At 46.5% G+C, this 22849-nt stretch overlaps 1 protein-coding gene across 2 annotated transcripts in view; it reads left to right on the forward strand.

Moving 5' to 3' along the window:
• Positions 1-22849, forward strand: part of LOC139234941 (annexin A7-like) — a 64083-nt gene that overhangs the window by 24168 nt on the left and 17066 nt on the right. For both annotated transcript variants that reach the window (XM_070865911.1, XM_070865912.1), the window contains exons 5-9: positions 3183-3232; positions 8409-8532; positions 11759-11853; positions 13274-13387; positions 21587-21757. In XM_070865911.1, coding sequence (XP_070722012.1) covers positions 3183-3232; positions 8409-8532; positions 11759-11853; positions 13274-13387; positions 21587-21757 — 554 coding nt within the window. The remainder of the gene's footprint in view (positions 1-3182; positions 3233-8408; positions 8533-11758; positions 11854-13273; positions 13388-21586; positions 21758-22849) is intronic.

Consider the following 22849-nt stretch of genomic DNA (forward strand, 5'->3'; position numbering starts at 1 on the left):
ACTTTCAAATCCCACAGGCAGGACTGTGAAGATAGAAATAAGGGAAACATAGTAGTAGATGAAACAGGTAGTTTGGTGGGGGAAGCGAATGAGAAGGAAGTGAGAAGAAGAGTTAACATTAATCCAGATTCAACTATTCCAATGCTCTCCTGGCCAGCCTCCCACTTTCCAATCTCTGGAAACTTGAGCTCATCCAAAACTCTGCTGCCCGTATCCTAACTCGCACCAAGTCCCATTCATCCATCACCCCTGTGCTCCTAGTCTGGCAATGCCTCAAATTTAAAATTCTCATCCTCATGTTCAAATCCCTCCATTGCATCGCCCTTCCCCATCTCTAACCACCTCCAACTTTACAACTAGTGTTCCCTTTATATTTTTGATTGGGTCCTCGAACGTGGGGTTTGGGCAGGGATAGAAGCAGTCTCGGCTGCGACCTCACTCCACCATTAAATATCCTGCTGTCTCGGCAATGAATAGCCCGTGTAGCAAGGGACTGGTGGATTCCATTGAACTGCACCATGCAAGAGTCAATAGAATGGGGGAAAATCCGCACAAAAAGAACCAGCACTGTTGAATTAGTAAAATTTTCATATCAGTACCATGGCTCTCTTTAAATGCAGAAGAACATAAGAAGTAGGAGCAGGAGTCGGTCATTTGGCCCCTCGAACCTGCTCCGCCATTCAATAAGATCATGGCTGATCTGGTCTTGGGCTCAACTCCACTTCCCTGCCCACTCCCCATAACCTCTTATCCCCTTATCATTCAAAAATTTGTCCATCTCTACCATAAATATATTCAATCACCCAGCCTCCTCAACTCTCTGGAGTAGAGAATTCCAAAGATTCACGACCCTCGAAGAGAAGAAATACCTCCTTATTTCCGTTTTACATGGGTGGCTCCTTCTTCTGAAACTGTGCCCTCTAGTTCCAGATGCCCCCTAATTCTAGATTCCCCCACAAGAACATAAGAACATAACATAAGAACATGGAACAGGAGTAGGCCATCTAGCCCCTTGAGCCTGCTCCGCCATTCAATAAGATCATGGCTGATCTGGCCGTGGACTCAGCTCCACTTACCCGCCCGCTCCCCATAACCCTTAATTCCCTTATTGGTTAAAAATCTATATATCTGTGATTTTGAATATATTCAATGAGCTAGCCTTAACTGCTTCCTTGGGCAGAGAATTCCACAGATTCACAACCCTCTGGGAGAAGAAATTCCTTCTCAACTCAGTTTTAAATTGGCTCCCCCGTATTTTGAAGCTGTGCCCCCTAGTTCTAGTCTCCCCGACCAGTGGAAACAACCTCTCTGCCTCTATCTTGTCTATCCCTTTCATGATTTTAAATGTTTCGATAAGATCACCCCTCATCCTTCTGAACTCCAATGAGTAAAGACCCAGTCTACTCAATCTATCATCATAAGGTAACCCCCTCATCTCCGGAATCAGCCTAGTGAATCTCTGTACCCCCTCCAAAGACAGTATATCCTTCCTTAAGTAAGGTGACCAAAACTGCACACAGTACTCCAGGTGCGGCCTCACCAATACCCTATACAGTTGCAGCAGGACCTCCCTGCTTTTGTACTCCATCCCTCTCGCAATGAAGGCCAACATTCCATTCGCCTTCCTGATTACCTGCTGCACCCGCAAACTAACGTTTTGGGATTCATGCACAAGGACTCCCAGGTCCCTCTGCACCGCAGCATGTTGTAATTTCTCCCCATTCAAATAATATTCCCTTTCACTTTTTTTTTCCCAAGGTGGATGACCTCACATTTTCCGACATTGTATTCCATCTGCCAAACCTTAGCCCATTCGCTTAACCTATCTAAATCTCTTTGCAGCCTCTCTGTGTCCTCTACACAACCCGCTTTCCCACTAATATTTGTGTCATCTGCAAATTTTGTTACACTACACTCTGTCCCCTCTTCCAGGTCATCTATGTATATTGTAAACAGTTGTGGTCCCAGCACCGATCCCTGTGGCACACCACTAACCACCGATTTCCAACCTGAAAAGGACCCATTTATCCAGACTCTCTGCTTTCTGTTAGTCAGCCAATTCTCGATCCGTGCTAATACATTTCCTCTGACTCCGCATATCTTTATCTTCTGCAGTAACCTTTTTGTGTGGCACCTTATCAAATGCCTTTTGGAAATCTAAATACACCACATCCATCGGTACACCTCTATCCACCATGCTCGATATATCCTCAAAGAATTCCAGTAAATTAGTTTAAACCTGATTTCCCCTTCATGAATCCATGCTGCGTCTGCTTGATTGCACTATTCCTATCTAGATGTCCCGCTATTTCTTCCTTAATGATAGCTTCAAGCATTTTCCCCACTACAGATGTTAAACTAACCGGCCTATAGTTACCTGCCTTTTGTCTGACCCCTTTTTTAAACAGATGCGTTATATTAGCTGCTTTCCAATCCGCTGGTACCTCCCCAGAGTCCAGAGAATTTTGGTAGATTATAACGAATGCATCTGCTATAACTTCCGCCATCTCTTTTAATACCCTGGGATGCATTTCATCCGGACAAGGGGACTTGTCTACCTTGAGTCCCATTAGCCTGTCCAGCACTACCCCCCTAGTGATGGTGATTATCTCAAGGTCATCCCTTCCCACATTCCCGTGACCAGCAATTTTTGGCATGGTTTTTGTGTCTTCCACTGTGAAGACCGAAGCAAAATAATTGTTTAAGGGGAAATATCCTCTCTGCATTTACCCTGTCAAGCCCCCTCAGAATCTTATACGTTTCAATAAGATCACCTCTCATTCTTCTAAACCCCAATGTGTGTAGGCTCAACCTGTTTAATCTTTCTTCATAAGACAACCCCTTCATCTCAGTAATCAACCTCATGAACCCTCTCTGAACTGCCTCCAATGCAAGTATATACCACCTTAGATAAGGAGACCAAAACTATATGCTGTACTCCCAAGTGTGGTCTCACCAATACCCTGTACAGTTGTAGCAGGACTTCCCTACTTTTATACTCCATCCCTCTTGCAATAAGCAAACATTCCATTTGCCTTCCTGATTACTTGCTGTACCTGCATGCTAACTTTTTGTGTTTCATGTGTAAGGATCCCCAGATCCCTCTGTACCGCAGCATTTTGTAATTTCTCCCCATTTAAATAATAATGCAAGCTAAGCCTCCCTCTTGCCTTTTCTTCCAGGTGGATATCCGTCCGGACCAGCGACAGGCCCACACCCAACCCCTTCGCAGGTATGTGACCGAGTTGCCCACTGCCCCCAGGTATGTGACCAAGTTGCCCACTGCCCACCATTTACTTGTGATCACCAGTCCTTCTTGGCACTCTTATCAATATAGATATTGGCAATTGCACTTGAACCAACACACTTCAGTGCTGATTTATATTCTTCATTTATTCTATCAAATTGCTCCCACTGCTGTCCCCATCGGTGCTGTACCCCAGTGTTACACAGCAGCTAACACTGGGGTACAGTACATTTGGGTACAGGTGTTCCACAGTGACAGATTTATACCCACTGGTACTATACCCTAGTGTTCTTCAGTGACAGACCTGTACCTCACTGTTATACAGTGACAGACCTGTACCCACCAGTACTGTCCCAAGTGTTAATGACAGACCTGTACCCACCAGTACTGTACCCAAGTGTTAATGACAGACCTGTACCCACCAGTACTGTACCCAAGTGTTAATGACAGACCTGTACCCACCAGTACTGTACCCAAGTGTTAATGCATCTCCGAGTGACACAACTCTAGGTTTTGAAGGACAGCTGTAATTGTACACAGAAATATCCACACAGACACTATTAAATTTACTGAAAACTAGAGACAACATTAGGAGAAAGTGACCTCTCTTCCTTTTTATGTAAATAGCTGCCAAGACCGTTGAAAATTCTACACTTCAGTAAAATATTTTCCATTGTCGTCATTTCCCATGACGTCAATGAAATCTGTAGGCTCTGATTGTCACTGACACGTTGCTGTACTGAGCACTGGGCTGTATAATTATACACACATGCAGTTTTTACAGCTGATGGTTTGAACGCTCTGCCATTACAAAGATTAGAAGGCACGCTTTTCACAGACCACCAAGAGGGTGAGGCACAGCTCCTCCAGAAACGCATCTGTTGCTGAAACCCTCATCTATGCCTTTCTTTCCCCTAGACTCGACTATTCCAATGCTCTCCTGGCTGGCCTCCCACCCTCAATGAACTTGAGCTGATCCAAAACTCTGCTGTCTGTATCCAAACTCGCCGACTTACATTGTCTCCCGGTCTGGCAATGCCTTGACTTTAACATTTTCATACTGGTGTTCAAATCCCTCCATGGCCTCTCCCCTCCCGATCTCTAACCGTCTCCAGCCCTACAACCCTCGAAGATCTCTGCACTCTTCCAATTCTGGTCTCTTGGCCATCCCCGGTTATCATTGCTCCACCAGTGGTGGTCCTAAAGTCTGGAATTCCCTCCCTAAATCACTCTGCCTTGCTACCTCTCCCTCCTTTAAGATGCTCCTTAAAACCTACCCCTTTGATCAAGCTTTTGGTCACCTGTGCTAATATCTCCTTGTGTGGTTCGGTGTCAAATTTTTATCTGATAACGTTCTTGTGAAGCGCCTTGGAACATTTTACTACGGTAGAGGTGTTTATATAAATGCGAGTTGCTGTTGCTAAACGACATTTGAGAAGATGCGTGTTGGCAGTTCAGCCATTTCTTTGTAAAAATGTTCCCATTTTCTCCAGTTCCTTTCCTGGGAATCCACTGATTCTAAGTCCCTCACCTAAGGGGCCCTTTTTCATGTGTGAGCCAAGACGGTCAGTGCTGACGGACTATTCAGCCGTGGGGGTATCGTGTCTGAGCTTGATCCTGTCCTGAGCGCTTATCCATGGACTCGCACTTTCCAGCAGCATTCGCTGGATAGTGTTTGAGCGGGAATCCTGGCGGAATTCTCTCCTCCCCGTCACCCCAAACCCCCATGAGCACTGTTGGTAATTGTAGCCCCTCCCCCACCACTGTTGTGGCTATGATCACGAACTTAATTCCGTTCAATCACAACAACCATTAACGTCAAAGAACGTTTCAAGGTACTTGACAGAGACATAATCTGGAAAGAAAAATGGACACTGAGACAATGCTGGGGTTTGAGGAGGAGAGAGAGTTGGGGAGGTAGCGGGATTTAGGGAAGGAATTCTAGAGCCGAGATGGCTGGCGGCACACATGGCAATGATCCCACAAAGAGAGGATGATGGACAAAAGCCCAGAGTCAGAGGAATGGAGAGTTTGGGGTGGTTGTAGGGCTGGAGGGGGGAGGCCATGAAGGGAATTAAATTGGAGGAGTTGGGGAACTTGGGAATAAGATGTGGGTTGAAGGCCAGGGCAGGGAGGGAGCCCTGGAGGAGGATTGGCTAGGTGGGCTGCTCGGACTGTAGAGGATGGGGCACAGGATGTGGGTTGCAGGAGCTGCAGAGAGTGGGCTAGAGGGCGGCCGGATGTGAGGTGCAGAGGACGTAGAGGGTGGATTTCAGGGGTGGCTGCTGTGCTGCAGATCGGGAGATTCCCATTGGGAAACCAGTTAGAATACTAGAAATTTACAGCGCAGAAGGTGGTCCTTTGGCCGAGCGTGCCCGTGTCGGCCTACAAAGAGCTGTCCAGCCTAATCCCACTTTCCAGCTCTTGGTCAGTAGCCCTGTAGGCTACGGCACTTCAAGTGCACATCCAAGTACTTTTAAATGTGGTGAGGGTTTCTGCCTCTACCACCCTTTCAGGCAGTGAGTTCCAGACCCCCACCACCCTCTGGGTGAAAAGTTTTCCTCAACGCCCCTCGAATTCTCTACCAAGTACTTTAAATCTATGTCCCCTGGTTATTGACCTCTCTGCTAGGGAAATACGTCCTTCCTATCTACTCTTATCTTGGCCCCTCATAATTTTAAACACCTCAATCAAGTCTCCCTTCAGCCTCTTCTGTTCCAGAGAAAACCACCTCAGCCTACTCAATCTTTCCTCACAGCTAACATTCTCCAGTCCAGGCAACATCCTCGTAAATCTCCTCTGTACCCTCTCTAGAGCATTCACATCTTTCCTGCAATGTGGTGACCAGAACGGTACGCAGTACTCCAGCTGCGGCCTAACTCGTGTTTTGCACAGTTTAAGCATAACCTCTCTGCTCTTATATTCTATGCCTCGGCTAATATCACTTTAATGAAGGTATTTTGCTACCTTAAGCGATCTGTGGACATACACTCCCAAGGTCCCTCTGTTCCTCTATATTTCTCAGTATCCTACCATTTATTGTGTATTCCTTTGCCTTGTTAGCCCTCCCCATATCTCACATTTCTCGAGATTGAATTCCATTTGCCACTTTATTCCCACCTGACCAGTCCATTGATACACTTCCTGCAGTCTATAGCTTTCATCCTCACTATCAACCACATGGCTAATTTTTGTTTCATCTGCAAACTTCTTAATCATGCCCTCTACATTGAAGTCTTAACAATTGGTGCCAGGGGTGAGGGGCAACAACCAGAATGGACATGTCCCAGATTAATGTTTAGAGCCTGGAAGTGGCGGAGGAAGGTCCATTGTCATATTCCAAGAGCAGCAGTCCCTGGCTCAGCGCCCATGTAAAGGTCACAACTGCTGCCTAGCCCTCCAAAAGAGACAGGGGCTGTGTGCCAGGCCTTGAGGACTGCTGCTGCTGACTGCCCCTCCAATTGAGAGCTAGTCTGACAAAGAAACAGGGAAGTGGGAGGTGTAGGAATGCCCCCCCCCCCCCCCCCCAACCATTTGAATGACTGCCCGTGGCCTATGTTTAATGCAGTCTGCTGCTGCCCAGCTGTGGAGGTTAAACCCAAGTTCTCGGGGCAGTATAAAGGGGGTGGAGACCCAGCATTCGTCTCTGCCCCAATTTTCTGTGCTTTGTGTCTCGGGAATAAGCATTTCCTGAGCAGTAATCATAGAATGATTAAGGAGGCCATTGGGCCCATTGTGCATGTGCTGACTCTTTGAAAGAGCGATCCAATTGGTCCCACTCTGCTGCTCTTTCCCCATAGCCCTGCATTTTTTCTCCAAGTATTTACCCAATTCCCCTTTGAAAGTTTTTATTGAATCTGCTTCCATCGCCCTTTTAGGCAGTGCATTCCAGATCACAACTCTCTGCATAAAAATATTTTTCATGTCGCCTTTGTTTTTTTGACAATTCTCTTAAATCTGTGTCCTCTGGTTACCGATCATCCTCTTTATTTATTCTATGAAAACCCTTCATGATTTTGAACACCTCCTATTGAATCTCTGCTTAACCTCTCCCCTTAAATTTCAACAGACTGCCCAAGTCCTCCTGAAGTTTGTTCCTATCCTCCTCACGACTCACTACATTTTCGAGTTTTGTACTATCCGCATACTTTTAAATTATGCCCCGAATGCCCAAGTCTGGGTCATTAAGATATATCGAACAGAGCAGTGGCTCCAACACCGACCCTTGGGGAACACCAAATACTTCTCTCTAGTCTGAGAAACAACCATTCACCCCGACTCTCTGCGTTCTGTCCCTGAGCCAATTTTGTAATCACAGAAGCATTGTCCTGTCTGTCTCGGGCTGTCTTGTTTAGTTGAGTCGACCATCTGAAGCTACTGGACGGAGATGGGGTAGATAGGTGAGAGAAACTCTGGCTGGTCAGCAACAAACTGCCGCCTATGGTCAAGTGAGACACCTTGAGCCTGTTCCCAATCGGATTGATGGTTTCGCACAGCAGACATGGTTGTTACTTTCTCTCTTCCAAGGAGGGTAACCACCAAGTCTACAGTGTGTCACAGATTAATGCTTAATATACGATGATCGTTCCATATGCTGAAGTTAATGGGAATCGTGATCTAACCAGGAGCAAAAATACAGGAAGCAGGGTTATGTGTTTGATCCCAGGGCCAACGACAAATTGCGTAAATATTGGACCGGTAAATGCACTTCTCGCCGTAAGCAACTAAGCTCATATAGCAGTGCCTGGTCTCCAGTCCGTCTTGGACCCCCTTGCCACTGGACCAAGACCTTGCTCAGCTATGCCCGTGTGGTTATCGGTGTGCAACGACCACCCCACGTTAAAAGAACTCGTGCACGCGCATCTTCCACTCATATTTAATATGAAGTTCGGGGCCTGGAACGTCGGGACCCGAATGGACAACTCCAAATGCACTCTGGGTCACAAGGTACAAGGGCTCGCTGTTGGGGATGATTGGAAACGCTGAACCCGGAAAAATATCTGGAGTAAAAACAAAGCATCATAACAAAGTACCTCTTGTAGTTTGTGGCTGTTGGTTTGGTTATGATTGGGGTAGATCATTTTAGCGGATAACCGAAAAGTTTAACACTTTGTGGTTGTCAGTGACTTGATATTCCTTTCTCTCCCCGTCTTGGCTGCAGCCTTCAATGCCGAACATCGGAGGCCTGTCAATCGGAGGTGCGACACAGGGCACCATCAAACCTGTTGCCAATTTTAACCCCCAGAATGATGCTGAAATTATACGGCAAGCCATGAAAGGAGCTGGTAAGTTCCACAGCGTTATGAGAAAAACATCGCCACAGCGACATTCGTGGCCGAGAGCACAGGGCCCCTTCCCACACGCACAGCCCCTCCCACTGTACATTGGGTGTAAGAACCTTGTGTACAATGAGTTTTAGCCGTCAGTCCCTGGAAGCCATTCTTTGTGTGAGCCCAGAGTCATCGAATCTATAATGCAGAAACAGGACATTGGGCCCAGTTGGTCTATGTCACTGGTTATACTTCACACAAAACAACTCCCACCCTAATTGCCTCTTCCCACCCTGCTCCAGTTTCCCTCTATTCCCACTCCTGCATGTATGCATCAAGCCTCCCCATCAATGCTCTCCGCTTCACCACTTCCTTTGGCAGCGAGTTCCATATTCTCACCACTCTGTGTAAAGAACTTCCTCCCAAAATTCTTTATTTGTTTTGTTAACGACTATCTTGTATTTATGCTCCCTTGTTCTGGACTCGCCCATGTGGAAACCGTTTCTCCACATCCACCTTATCGAACCCCTTTGTGATTTGAAAGACCTCTATCAGGTCTCCTTAGTCTTCTCTTTTCCAGAGGAAAGAGCACCCCCTCAATTCTGGTCTGTTCAATCCTGACCCCACCTGACGTTGCCCCACAGACACTTTCCTGCAGGGGGCACTAGATAGTGATCAGAAGCGGGAACTGTGGGTGATGTCCTCCCCCTGATTTCTCGTTCTTCCCCCCCTCCCCCCCTCCCCCCCCCCCCCCCAGCTTAATCCAGGAGCACTGAGGCCATTTGTGGTAATTGAACTCTGACCATGGATTGAAGCTGGGATCTTCCAGGCCTGCATGGATCAATGCTATACCGGGTGGTGTATCTATCCACTGAGCCAGTTGGGCCATTTGGTGCCGTTAGAATATGAGGCTGGTTGTGAGTGGGGCTGCTCTCGGCTTGTAAATGGGGTGTTCCCAGGCCGTTTTTTAATGTGATCATGGCAGCGGGAGTCCAGTTATTGGGCTGGGGGGAGGAATTGTCCACATCTTGTGTCGGGTGGGGTTTACAGTGAAATATCCAGCCTAGACCCTATTCTGGATCGCTGCAAAATCACGGCAAAGGCTATGGGCCCAGAAAATATCCTGGCTGTAGTGCTGAAAACCTGTGCTCCAGAACCAGCCCATGTCAGTACAGCTACCACACTGCATCTACAAGACAATGTGGAAAATTGTCCAGTTTTAGGTCCTGTCCACAAAAGTCAGGACAAATCCAATTACCGCCCCATCAGCCAACTCCCAATCATCAGTAAATGATGGTGGTCATCGTCAACAGTGTTGTATAGTGGCACTTTATAAGACATCTATCAGATCTCTTAGTGTTCTCTTTTCAAACGGTTCAATTGGCACCATTTCTGGGCCAGGAATGCACTGTATCTGAACAGAACTGGGACCAGTATCCTCACAGGGAGGAAGTAGAGGCAGGGTTAAATGGACGGGATGAAGCAGGAGAGTGACATATCCAACTTGGAAAGGGTAGCAAGTATCAGGTGTAAGGGGAATAGGGAGGCTTCAAGATTGAAAGATTAAACAAGAAGGAACAAAATTAGGGAAGTAGAGTTAGAGATTAAAATAGAAATCATGATATACGAGCGATAAATGAAATGTGTCAGCTGGGTCATTGACAGTGAAACATTCCATTTATAAAACTTTCAGGAGGGTTGGGAAAAGGAGGAGGGGCAGTGCGATTAATCGGAGACACTATCGTGGCACCAGAGCATTATGATTTCAATAGAGAAGTGGTCCAAACAGAATCTCTGGAGATTCCAGAGTGAGTAGGTGACTTAAAAGACATGGGCATTTGTAAACAGAGACTACAATATAATTAGTTCAGCCCAAGAATAGAAAAGCAAATTATAGTGAGGTAAAAAGGGACCTTGTCCACATTAAATGGAAGGAAACATTGATAACTAGACCACGGATCAACATTGGGAAATATTTAAACAGGACGTGGAAAGGATAGAAACACAGTTGATAAAAAATGGGGAATGTATTAAAATCTGGCTTCCATAGTTGACTAGGGAGCTTGGAGCAAATTTGAAATCAATAAAGAAAGTGTTTGGTGCTTTCAGGGAAGATTTTTTAAAAAGCCAGGGCAAATCTGAGGGACTCGGAAACTACAAAATAGGAAATGAGAAGGGCTAAGAGTATGAGAATAAACTGGCACAGTAACTGATGGATTACATCCAAGGACCCTGGGGGAAACCAGGGGAGAAATAGCAGAGTGCCTAACGATAACTTGCCAAAATTCTGTAGAATGGAACATTGTGCCATTGGAGGGTGGGAAATGTGACCTCCTCCTTCAAAAAAATAGGATAAAGCAGGAAATTATAGGATAGTTAATCTTAATTCAGTTGTTGGTAAAATACCAGTGTCTGTACAAGATGGAATTATTCTGCATTCTGAAGCAAGGGTTCAGTCAGCAAAAATGTCTAAAAGGCAGATCATGTTTGATCAACCTGAAGGAACTCTTTGAAGAAATTGCAGAGGGGATAGTTAAAGGAGCAGCAATGAGTGTGTTTTATTTACCAAATTATTGTTGAAAATCTAAAGTGCCACATCAGAGGCTTATGATTAAAGGCACATGGAATTAAGGAGATGTGACCACCTAGATAGAGAGATGGTTGGAGGCCAGAAAATCCCGGGCTAGGATAAAGGGAAGCCTCTTAGTTTGGAAAGATAGGGCGAGTTGGGGCCGCTATTATTTGTGATACATAAATGATGAGGATTTAGGAATCGAGGGAAGACCATCAAAATTTGCTGATCGCAAATTTTTGGGATGTGGCAAATTGTGAGGATGGTGAAAGACGACAGGATGGGTTCTACATGGCAGATGCAGTTCAGTGCAGGACTATGTGAAGTGAAACATTGCGGAAGTAAAAGATTTTAGAAGTAATAATTGAGAAGGGAAATGCAGCTTAAATAGATTAGAGGAGCAGTGAGCCCTTCATGCGTAGATACAAAGTCCTTGGGTAGGATTTTCGGCTCTGCTGCTTTCGGGGCAGTAATGGCGGCGGGGCAGGGTGGATCGTGGAGGAAAGCACTGACACAGCCTTGATGGCCCAAAGGGTCATTTTCTGTGCTGGAACATTCTGTGATTCAAGGTTGCATTAGATTATGGGCCATTTGTTGCCAGTTGATAGCTAAAAACAGTTATGTTGTTACTGAACACACACAAAGTGCGGAAACCTCTCTGTTGTACAGGAACTAATGAACAAGCAATAATTGACGTGGTCGCCAACCGCTCCAATGACCAAAGACAGAAGATCAAGTTGGCTTTCAAGACTCTGTATGGCAAGGTGAATTTACAGTGTAATAAATAGTAGTTGCTTTTGGTTTGGTTTTTTTTTTTGCTACCAGCGTCTTCCCTGACTCTCACTGGGGTACAGTTCCACACACACTGACTCTCACTGGGGTATGGGTCCCACACACACTGACTCTCACTGGGGTATGGGTCCCACACACACTGACTCTCACTGGGGTAAAGTTCCACACACACGACTCTCACTGGGGTACGGGTCCCACACACACTGACTCTTGCTGGGGTATGGGTCCCACACACACTGACTCTCACTGGGGTAAAGTTCCACACACACGACTCTCACTGGGGTATGGGTCCCACACACACTGACTCTTACTGGGATACAGTTCCACGGGCACTGACTCTCACTGGGGTACAGTGAGTCCCATGGCCACTCTCATCTGGGTACAATTCCATCAATGCCAAGTACCCTTCAGTCTTCTGTCCAAATGGACATTCTTCGCATATAACACTGAACAGTGTTGACAGGCCAGTTCCCTAGCAACCGTGACCACACTTGAAAAACATCTTATTGGCTGTGAGGCGCTTTGTGTGATCCTGTGGATGTGAAAGGTGCTATATCAATGCAAGTTTGTGCTCTCTATGATTGCTAATCCTGCTCCTGTACCATTGATGTCTTCACACCAGACTTGGCAAGGTCACCAGATGGCAGTCAGCAGCAGGAACCCTGGTCATCTGTTTCCCTGGGGGAATGAGCCCCGATGTAGTGCTTACCTACTCCTCTGGCTGTGATCTAACTCTGCACATACTGGGTATCAAACCTCGAACCTTAAAGTCTGTCTGACCTTGTACTATATTGGGCAGTGCCTTACCCACAGAGCCATTGGGGGAGTTAGCCTGCAGTTCTATAATGGAAAATTGCACTGCTGGAAAGATCTCAAAGTGCTTCATAAACAATGAGTTGCTTGGAATTGAAATGGCATTTGTTATAAAGACACATTTAGGTCCCACAAACGGCAATGAGAAAAAAATCTGTTTTTGGTGGTGGTGGTGGTGGTTGAGGGAGGAATATTGGTCAGGACACTTGGCAACATTCTGCACATCTTCGAATGGTGCCCTGGAATATTGTATGCAGGCATTAGTTTAATACTCACTCCAATGCACCTCTCCCTCAGTAGAGTGTTGGCCAAGAATGTGTGTTCCAAGTGGGGCTTGAACCCACAACCTCCTGACTCGCGTGACGATGCCACCACAGAGCCAAGGCTGTTAATGATTGTGCATTTAAGGAACCCCATGTCTGATTATTGTGTAAAATTGAAATGGTGACTTTCGGAACAACATCTGAAGCTATTGGCCGTAGGGAGCTAGTTGTATTTTGTTTAAAGCTAATAGTGCTGCGAGCTACAGTCCGTTCTGGCATTATCTTCATACTGATTCTCTTGTGAATTTGTTTAAAGGATTTAATCAAAGACCTGAAATCGGAACTCACTGGAAACATGGAAGAAATAATTCTCGCCCTTTTCAAGCCAACCACGTTCTATGATGCTTGGAGTCTGAGGAAGGCGATGGAGGTAATGTTCACTATATCAGTGTTCGGTGATGTATTGTCGACGATATTGGTGTTCGGTGATGTGTATCAGTATATCTAAAGAAATACACTTTGTCTAAATGTCTGTCCCAAGCAAATTTTGATTATTCTGCTTATTGGCACCTAATGGATAGACTCCGTGTTCTCGGTCAGGCCAACCTCCCCAGCACCGAAGCACTGACCGCACTCGACCAGCTCCGTTGGGTGGGCCACATTGTCTGCATGCCCGACATGAGACTTCCAAAGCAAGCGATCTACTCCGAACTCCTACACGGCAGGCGTTCCCCAGGTGGGCAGAGGAAATGTTTCAAGGGCACCCTCAAAGCCTCCTTGATAAAGTGCAACATCCCCACCGACGCCTGGGAATCCCCGGCCAAAGACCTCCCTAAGTGAAGGAAGAGCATCCGGGAGGGCGCTGAACACCTCAAGTCTCGTCGCCGAGAGTGTGCAGAAGGAAGGAGCGTGCAACAAACCAGACTCCCCACCCACCCTTTCCTTCAACGACTATCTGTCCCACCTGTGACAGAGACTTTAATTCCCGTATTGGACTGTTCAGTCACCTGAGAACTCACTTTTGGAGTGGAAGCAAGTCTTCCTTGATTTTGGGGGACTGCCTATGATGATACTAATGTCTGAACTAAATACGAATGAATTGGTAAATCCATTCACTTTTCACTAATCAGCCCCGCTATTCCCTCTTATCCCATCCCGCAATCCATCCTCTCTTTCAATTGCCTTTTGAATCTATTCGTATTGTCTGCTTCACTCCCCTTTCTGGTATCGCCATTGTCCGTTGGTACTCAAGAAAAATGAGATGTTACCCCAAATTCTCAACTGACTTTCCAATTTTTAACTGAATTCCTTTTCCCTTTCCCTTGGGCAAAGTGAGCAATTGATTCCCTTCATATTTTGAAAGGTTCAGTTCGTGTCACATCCAGAAATCAAACCCAGAAAAATGACGTCCGCATAACTTGCATTCTGAATCATTTTGATCGCCTTCTGTCCTGAGAGAAACTATATCTTTCCTCTCATTAAAACTGAGGAACACAGTGCTCCATGCAGAGTAAGGCCAGCACCCAACACAGCAGCACTATCTGCAACACTACAACATGTCCAATTTGATTGTCTTTCTCTGACCGTGTAGCTTGGCACTTGCACTGTAGCAGAGCGATTCTTCAGTTCTTGCAGGTCCTATAGCATAGCGAAACATGACGAGGGAAGGTGGGATGGACCTGAGCAGGTGTTGGCAGGAAAATATGGGCTGGGGAAGTAGGACACACCTGAGCAGGTGTTGCAGGAAGAAATGGGCAGGTGCCCGAAGGTGGTGACAAACAAAGTAGGTTTTAAGGAAACTTTTGTAGTGGTGGGGAGGGGTTTATTGGAGATAGTTCCAGAGTGTGGGGGCAAGATGCCTGAAGGTATGCTACTCTTGGTAGAGCAGGGAATGCACAGGGGAAAGAGTAAGAAGAGCAGGGTGCAATCTGAGGCATAGGGCACAGGAGGTTTTTGACGGAATGTGAACCAGGAACTGGAAGCGACCACGGATGGGACTTCCGGGCACTCTGGTGCTAACTGTGTGGAGGTGGGAGGAGAAAACATTGCTGGAGATGTGCTGTCTCCTTTGGGGAAAAGTAGGAATAGAACCATGTGTAGGCAGTTTCCCTGGAGGTGGACCATAGAGGAGAAACCGATGGAGTGTCGATCGCCATAGTAAGGACACCGAGACGTAACGCACATTGATGGCAATCACAGACTGTACCATTAAAGACTTTGATCAAGGAAGGACTGGGAGATTTTGGGAAAGGTGAGGACAGGCATGGATGGCAAATGTGTTCCAGAATCTTGGAGATTCGAATGGTCAGGGGTCAAGAGTGGGTTTTCTGAGCAGGAGCCTGCCGATGATCATTTTGAAGAGGAGAAGTAATAACTGAGCAAATGGATCCATTTATGGTATTGGTGAGCATTGGAAAAAGAGGTATTTGTGAGTTCACAATTTGGATGGGAAGGGGGCAAAAAGTGCGGAGGTTTGGTCTCTGAGGAGATAGAAACATAGAAACATAGAAAATAGGTGCAGGAGTAGGCCATTCGGCCCTTCTAGCCTGCACCGCCATTCAATGAGTTCATGGCTGAACATTCAACTTCAGTACCCCATTCCTGCTTTCTCGCCATACCCCTTGATCCCCCTAGTAGTAAGGACCTCATCTAACTCCTTTTTGAATATATTTAGTGAATTGGCCTCAACAACTTTCTGTGGTAGAGAATTCCACAGGTTCACCACTCTCTGGGTGAAGAAGTTCCTCCGCATCTCGGTCCTAAATGGCTTACCCCTTATCCTTAGACTGTGACCTCTGGTTCTGGACTTCCCCAACATTGGGAACATTCTTCCTGCATCTAACCTGTCTAACCCCGTCAGAATTTTAAACGTTTCTATGAGGTCCCCTCTCATTCTTCTGAACTCCAGTGAATACAAGCCCAGTTGATCCAGTCTTTCTTGATAGGTCAGTCCCGCCATCCCGGGAATCAGTCTGGTGAACCTTCGCTGCACTCCCTCAATAGCAAGAATGTCCTTCCTCAGGTTAGGAGACCAAAACTGTACACAATACTCCAGGTGTGGCCTCACCAATGCCCTGTACAACTGTAGCAACACCTCCCTGCCCCTGTACTCAAATCCCCTTGCTAGTCTAGTGGGGGCTGAGGGAGGAGGGAAACACTGTAGACATACGCAATGGGACTGGGGTGTGCGACTGGCTGGTAAATGTAATTTTGAGTCATCTGGCTGGGAGGAGGAGGCAGCACCTGGACAGATCTTTGAGACAGAAGTCCAAAAGCTTCTCTCAATTGGCATTGAAGGTAATGAGAGGAGGAGGTGATTGTTCATTGAAGGGAGCTTGGGATTGTCTCACTTTGAAGTAGTAGGAGGCTTTGGCGGTGGAAAGGAACACTTTCTCCAGATGGACAAGCCAGATGTGGCGGTGAATGACCAGCCCAGGCGTGAGCCGGGTATTTTGAATTTGTGATCTTCAGACTGGGATAGTGGGTGGGGGAGAGGGAACAGTAGTGGTGAGAGACCATGAGTGGATGAAGGGGTCAGGGTTAGAGTTAAGGGGGCTGTTGGGCTGGTCAATGGTGGCAGTCATATTGTGTGGGGAGGAGCACCAGAAAGGAGAGATGTGGGAATTGGAAATAATACTGTTGAGAAAACTCGGGCTGATTTTTCAGGGGTGGTGTGTGAGCATGATGGGAGGAAGGTGTACAGGAAGGTAGAGCTGGAAAGGGAGACGAGGGAGTGGTTGGAGATGCCACTCTTAAGGGAAGATTGGAGAGACTCGGGCTTTTTAGATATAGACATGGCAAATAATTTAAGCTGTGGGCAAAGGACAGAGAGACCCAGGTTGAAACTAGTGGACGGTAAATTTAAGACAAATCACGAGATTCTTCTCGCAAACAATGATCAACGTGTGAAATGAACTCCCGGTGGAAGCAAATACCCTGGAATTGTTTAAGGAACACTGCAATGGAGGGCTGTTAATGTACTTCTGGCTGGGTTAAGCTAAGATGGGTTGAATGGCCGCACTCTGATCTTGTGACGGAAACAGCACCGATGGCCCTGGTTTCAATCCATGGTCTCAACGGAGATCGCTAATTCAGGGGGACATTAACGGTGCCCCAGTTGGCCTCAGTATCTCGGAGCTGGGGATCTCGCTCTGAATCACTATCCAATGCCCTCAGCTGGAAAATGCAGGCATGTGGAAGTGGTTAGGACAGCATCGAGCTTATCGATGATGCATTATGCAGTCGAATAGTCTGCCAGCACTTTCTGTCCAGGCTTGCAAGAGGGGTTTGGGGTGGGGTGGTGGGGGGTGTAAGAGCTGTGAGGTTTTTTCCCATTCCTCCAAAATCATTAAATGAATTTTCAACATATGAGAAATAATTTATCCAAAATCAAATTCATACTTGAGAAAGGAGCTGGATTGGGCCCCTCCCCCGCTGCCTGGCACATCGGCCCCCTATGTATTCCCAGCGGTTAGCTCTGCTAAGACAGGAAACGGAAGAGGATTTTTATCTTGCTTTTTAAATCTCCCTGGCTCAATATTGAAAATGCCACTTGGGCTTTTCTCTGCAACTCATATTTTAAACTGCAGTCTGGCCAAGAAACAACCTGCATTGTTGTTTAAATGTCCTGATTCTGCAACAGATATGAGGCACTAAACATTTACAATGGAGAGTGAGAAACCTCAGTCTGTGTCCACGCCCATGCTGAGCTCATTCATTGCGTGACCACAGCTGCACTGGGTGGGAGCCTGAAAATGTTCGTGAGCGGAACATGAGACAGAGAGACCAATTGCTGGTTTTAATTTAAACCTTTTATTGAAGGCTTTTTTTCCCCTTTTAAAGAACACACCCTATGAGAGTTTGATGGGACAGTGTAGAGGGAGCTTTACTCTGTATCTAACCCCGTGCTGTACCTGCCCTGGGAGTGTTTGATGGGACAGTGTAGAAGGAGCTTAACTTTGTATCTAATCTGTCCTATGTGACCTGGGGGTGTTGTATATTGTACAGATTACTGTTCTGGTCCGGAGCCTCACACAACAGAATGAAGCGGACAGTCAAGTTAAACTGAGTAATCGGAAAATTAGGAGGGGCAGCAATCAACCACGTCTGATTGTCTAATCTGCCCTCCCACGGATTGCTAACTTACTCCAGAATCTCATGAATGTCGAGGAATTCAATAATAAGGACATCCAGATTTTTGAGAGGGTGCAGAGGAGATTTACTGGAATGGTATCAGGATTGAGGGACTTCAGTTGTGTGGAGAGACTGGAGACTGTGGAATTGTTCTCCTTGGAGCAGATAAGGATAAGAGGAGATTTAATCGAGGTGTTCAGAATTATGAAGGGTTTTGATGGAGTAAATAAAGCGAAACTGTTTCCACTGGCCGGAGGGTCAGTAACCAGAGGACACAGATTTAAGATGATTTGCAAAAGAACGAGGCGGGATGAGGAAAAATGCTTTCACGCAGCGAGTTATTGTGATCTGGAACGAGCTGCCAGAAAGGGCGGTGGGAGCAGATTCAATGGTAACCTTCAAAAGGGAATTGGATAAATACTTGAAAAGGAGACATTTGCAGGGCTATGGGAAAAGAGCAGAGGGAGTGGGACTAATTGGATCGCTCTTTCAAAGAGCTGGAAACAGCACGATGGGCCGAATGGCCTCCTTCCGTGCTGTAAGATTCTATGATTGTAACAGTAACACAATAAGAGGGTGGAATCAAATTAAATTGGGTGGTACCTGTGATACTGAATCTGACAAACCGGGGCAAGGGGCAGCACACCAGTAACGTCGAAGCTGGAGTCCAGTTTTTGGTTGGTTTACGTATGCGAATGAACAGATCAGTTCCACACATTTGTGTGTTTCTCTTTAAACTGCAGGTCTGCTTCACTTCACACCCTGTATATTTATGGATTGGAGGCGGTACAATGGAGGTTCACAAGGTTGATTCCTGGGATGAGAGGGCGGTCTTCTGATGAGAGGTTGTGTAGATTGGGCCTATACTCTCTGGAGTTTAGAAGAATGAGGGGAGATCTCATTGAAACATACAAGATTCTGAAGGGGATTGACAGGGTAGATGCTGAGAGAGTCTAGAACCAGGGGACACAGTCTCAGGGTAAGGAGTCGGCCATTTAAGACGGATATGAGGAGAAATTTCTTCACTCAGAGGATTGTGAATCTTTGGAATTCTCTGCCCTGAGCTGTGGATGCTGAGTCTCTGAATATATTCAAGGCTGAGATAGATTTTTGGAGTCTAGAGGAATCGATGGACATGGGGATCGGGCGGGAAAGTGGAGCTGAGGTCAATGATCAGCCATGACCTTATTGAATAGCAGAGCAGGCTCGAAGGGCCTACTCCTGCACATATTTATTATGTTCTTATGAACAAATGTCAGATGCCCTAGAGCAAAATCTATCTCTAATATAGTCACAATGTGTTTTCAGTTATAAATCCCCGTGTCTGCTGATGGGAGGGTGTAATCACAGCAGCGTTGACCTAGGCAATTTCCATTAGAAATATGGGCATTGGAATTTATAATGGAAATACTAAAAGGGCAGAATTTTTGACTTTATAATGTCTGTGAGCCAGTCCAGTTATTGCTGTCCTCTAACCCTGCTCCAACTGAAAACCAAAGTTAATAACTTCCCGTGTACAGTGCCTCAGACGACAGATTTAGTATATATTAATAATGGTATGCCCTTCTGCTATGAATTCCGATATCTATATTTGTAATGATCTTGTCACGCTGTAATAACACCCTTAAATGCCGTAACCTACAGGGCTACGGACCAAGAGCTGGAAAGTGGGATTGGGCTGGATAGCTCTTGGTCGGCCGGTGAGGACATGATGGGCTGAAATGGCCTCTTTCCGTGCTGTAAATTTCTATGATTCTAAGCCAATCTGACTATTTGACTGCGTATTCCCCGGGAGCAGGGTGCATGAGCTCTGCAGTGGAGATAAAATTCCCTCTCATCTGATGGCAGCATTTCCCAGACCATAGCCACAGCAACGCAGTGTGATCACTAACCTTTTTTGAGGGATGGGCAAAGTAAGATGCAGTTCTGGAAGTGTCAGCCGTGGCTCAGTGGGTAGCACTCTCGCCTCTGGGTCAGAAGGTCATGGGTTCAAGTCCCACTCCGGGACTTGAGCACAAGAATCCAGGCTGACACTCCAGTGCTGAGGAAGTGCTGCAAGGTCGGAGGTGCCGTCCCTCGGACGAGACATTAAACCGAGTCTGCCCCCTCAGGTGAACATAACAGATCTCGTGACACTGATCAAAGAGCTGGGGAGTTCTCCTGGTGTCCCGGCCAATATTTATTCCCAAACCAACATCATTAAAAAAACAGATTTATCGCATTGCTATTTGTGTTTGCCATAATATATACTGTAAAAATAATGCATTAGTTGTGACACATCCTGAGATGTGAAAGGCGCTATATAAATGCTCTTTATCTCCTGGTTGAAAGATGAAGGCACTGCCTGCATCGCTCACAGTAAAACAACAAAAGCATTTCCTCTGGCAAAGACAGTTGTTTAAGTGCCTGTATTTTTATGAAATGTTTTGTTCTTGTACCCAGTGATGAATGCACATTTCGTCATCTCTGAGCCACATCCTGGGTTCCCTGAGTGCAAATGTCCCCAATTTAGAGAAGAAATCCTGGTATAGATCTTAAATTAATTAGCACTGCTTATTTCCGAATATAATCACGCCATTTCTGTTCCCTAGCTTTGCACTATAGAGGTCTTGGATGTGAGGAGTGTTTTGTGTAATCATGATTTTGGCCGGGGTTCTGTTGTGATTTCAGAATAAAGCTGATTGTGCCAATGTTGAGTAAAGCAATCACTGCACTTCAATTCCCATTCCTTGGCAACATATCTTTGCTTCGGGGGGGGGCGGGGGGCGCAGTTTAGACAGAGTCTTGTAATTACTGTGAGGAATAAGGTCCTGTTGCCCAGGATTTATTCACACATGCTCTTTGGAGTCATTGCCTAGGAACCAGGTGCAGGAATCCTGGCTAAACATTTTGTAATTCTGAAAGACAGTGTTGTACTCACTCGGTTACTGCACTGAAGTGTCGGCCTAGATTGTGTGCCCAAGTCTCTGGAGTGGGACTTGAATCCACAACCGGCTGATTCCGTGGTAAGAATATTCGCACTAAGCCAAGCTGATCCTATATTAAGTACAGTTGGGCTCTGGAATATTCACAATATTCATCAATATAAGATAGTCACCAAGAAATCCAATAGGGAATTCAGCAGAAATTTCTTTACCCAAAGAGTGGTGAGAATGTGGAACTCGCTACCACAGGGAGTGATTAAAGCAAATAGTATGGATGTATTTAAGGGGAGGCGAGACAAGCATATGAGGGAGAAGGGAATAGAGGGTTATGCTGATAGATTTAGATGAGGAAAGACGGGAGGAGGCTCGAGTGGAGCATAAACGCCGGCATGGACTGGTTGGGCCGAATGGCCTGTTTCTGTGCCACATAATGTATGTAATTCTGAATGACTATTTTGGGGGGGAAATTGCCACGTGTTTCTGGAGCTGTAAATATCCAATCCCATTCGCATCACGTCCTGTCAAAGAAAGATCGAGTCCTGATTTCCTCTGCCTTTTCTCCTATCCCACAGGGAGCCGGAACACAGGACCGGGTGCTGATCGAGATCCTTTGCACCAGGAACAACCATGAGATCCGTGAGATCGTACGCTGTTACAAGGAGGAGATGGGGAGAGATTTGGAGAAGGATTTGAAGAAGGACACGAGCGGCCATTTCAAGCGATTGCTCATCTCTATGTCGCAGGTCAGTGACCGGAAGGTCGTGCTGAGGTCATGTGGGGTCACCGGGGGAGAGGGAGGTAATCCGATTGGATGGTGAGTGTAGGTAAAGAAGGGCTCTGACTGCCAGAGAGCCATTGGGGGAAACTCCCGGTTATTGCCCTGTAGTTTGGGGGTGTTTTCCCTCAAAGAACACCCCAGCCATGAGCCAGGCTGTTCGCCGGCTGCCAGCTTGTTCCCGAGGACACCACTCTTAACCAATGCCGGGAGGCTCCAGGTGGCACGTGGTGTCTGCAGGACTGACTGCTGATGGTTTGAGCCTTTCTTCCACAGTGCCTCAGCATTCAGATTCTGCGAATGAAGTTGGAAACTGAAATAGCTTTGATATTCTCTTCCCTGCTCCGCTAAGAGTGATGGTCTCCCCTCCCCCACACCCCATCCGTGTGGCCGTACTTTCTACGTGAGCCTAGACTGGCTACTCAGCCATGGAGGGCACTGCCACCAAGCCCAATATATGCATGCACGCTTTCTCACTCGCTCACTCCCCCTCTCTCTCGCGCTCTCCAACAAAAGGAGGCACCTGCCCTAATTTTCTCCACCCTCCATGAAGGATCCAGATGCCCATGAAAGCTCCCCAACTGTTCTCCTTGCCAACTGCACAGAGCCGGAATCCAGCCCGGGGGGGTAACGGGGGTGATGTGTCTGTGGTGCGTGGGAGCGCGTGTGTGTGTTAGAACATAAGAAATAGGAGCAGGAGTAGGTGTGCAGTGTCAGGGTGATCCATGAGGCAATCTGGAGCCTTTGGGTATGTGGTTTTATTTTGTTCTTTTTCTGAGTTCCTTTATTACAAAGTGTTCAGCATCAACTGTGTCAAAATCCAAACAAAACATTCTCTTCTGCCTATTTCAGTGTTACACAGAATCTTTTATTACTTTGGAATGTTAGCCACATTTGTCATGTATTTAAGTATAAGAACATAAGAACATAAGAATTAGGAACAGGAGTAGGACATCTAGCCCCTCGAGCCTGCTCCGCCATTCAACAAGATCATGGCTGATCTGGCCGTAGACTCAGCTCCACTTACCCGCCTGCTCCCCATAACCCTTAATTCCCTTTT

Source organism: Pristiophorus japonicus, chromosome 22 (assembly GCF_044704955.1).
Source record: "Pristiophorus japonicus isolate sPriJap1 chromosome 22, sPriJap1.hap1, whole genome shotgun sequence".
In the NCBI taxonomy this organism is placed as follows: Eukaryota; Metazoa; Chordata; class Chondrichthyes; family Pristiophoridae; genus Pristiophorus; species Pristiophorus japonicus.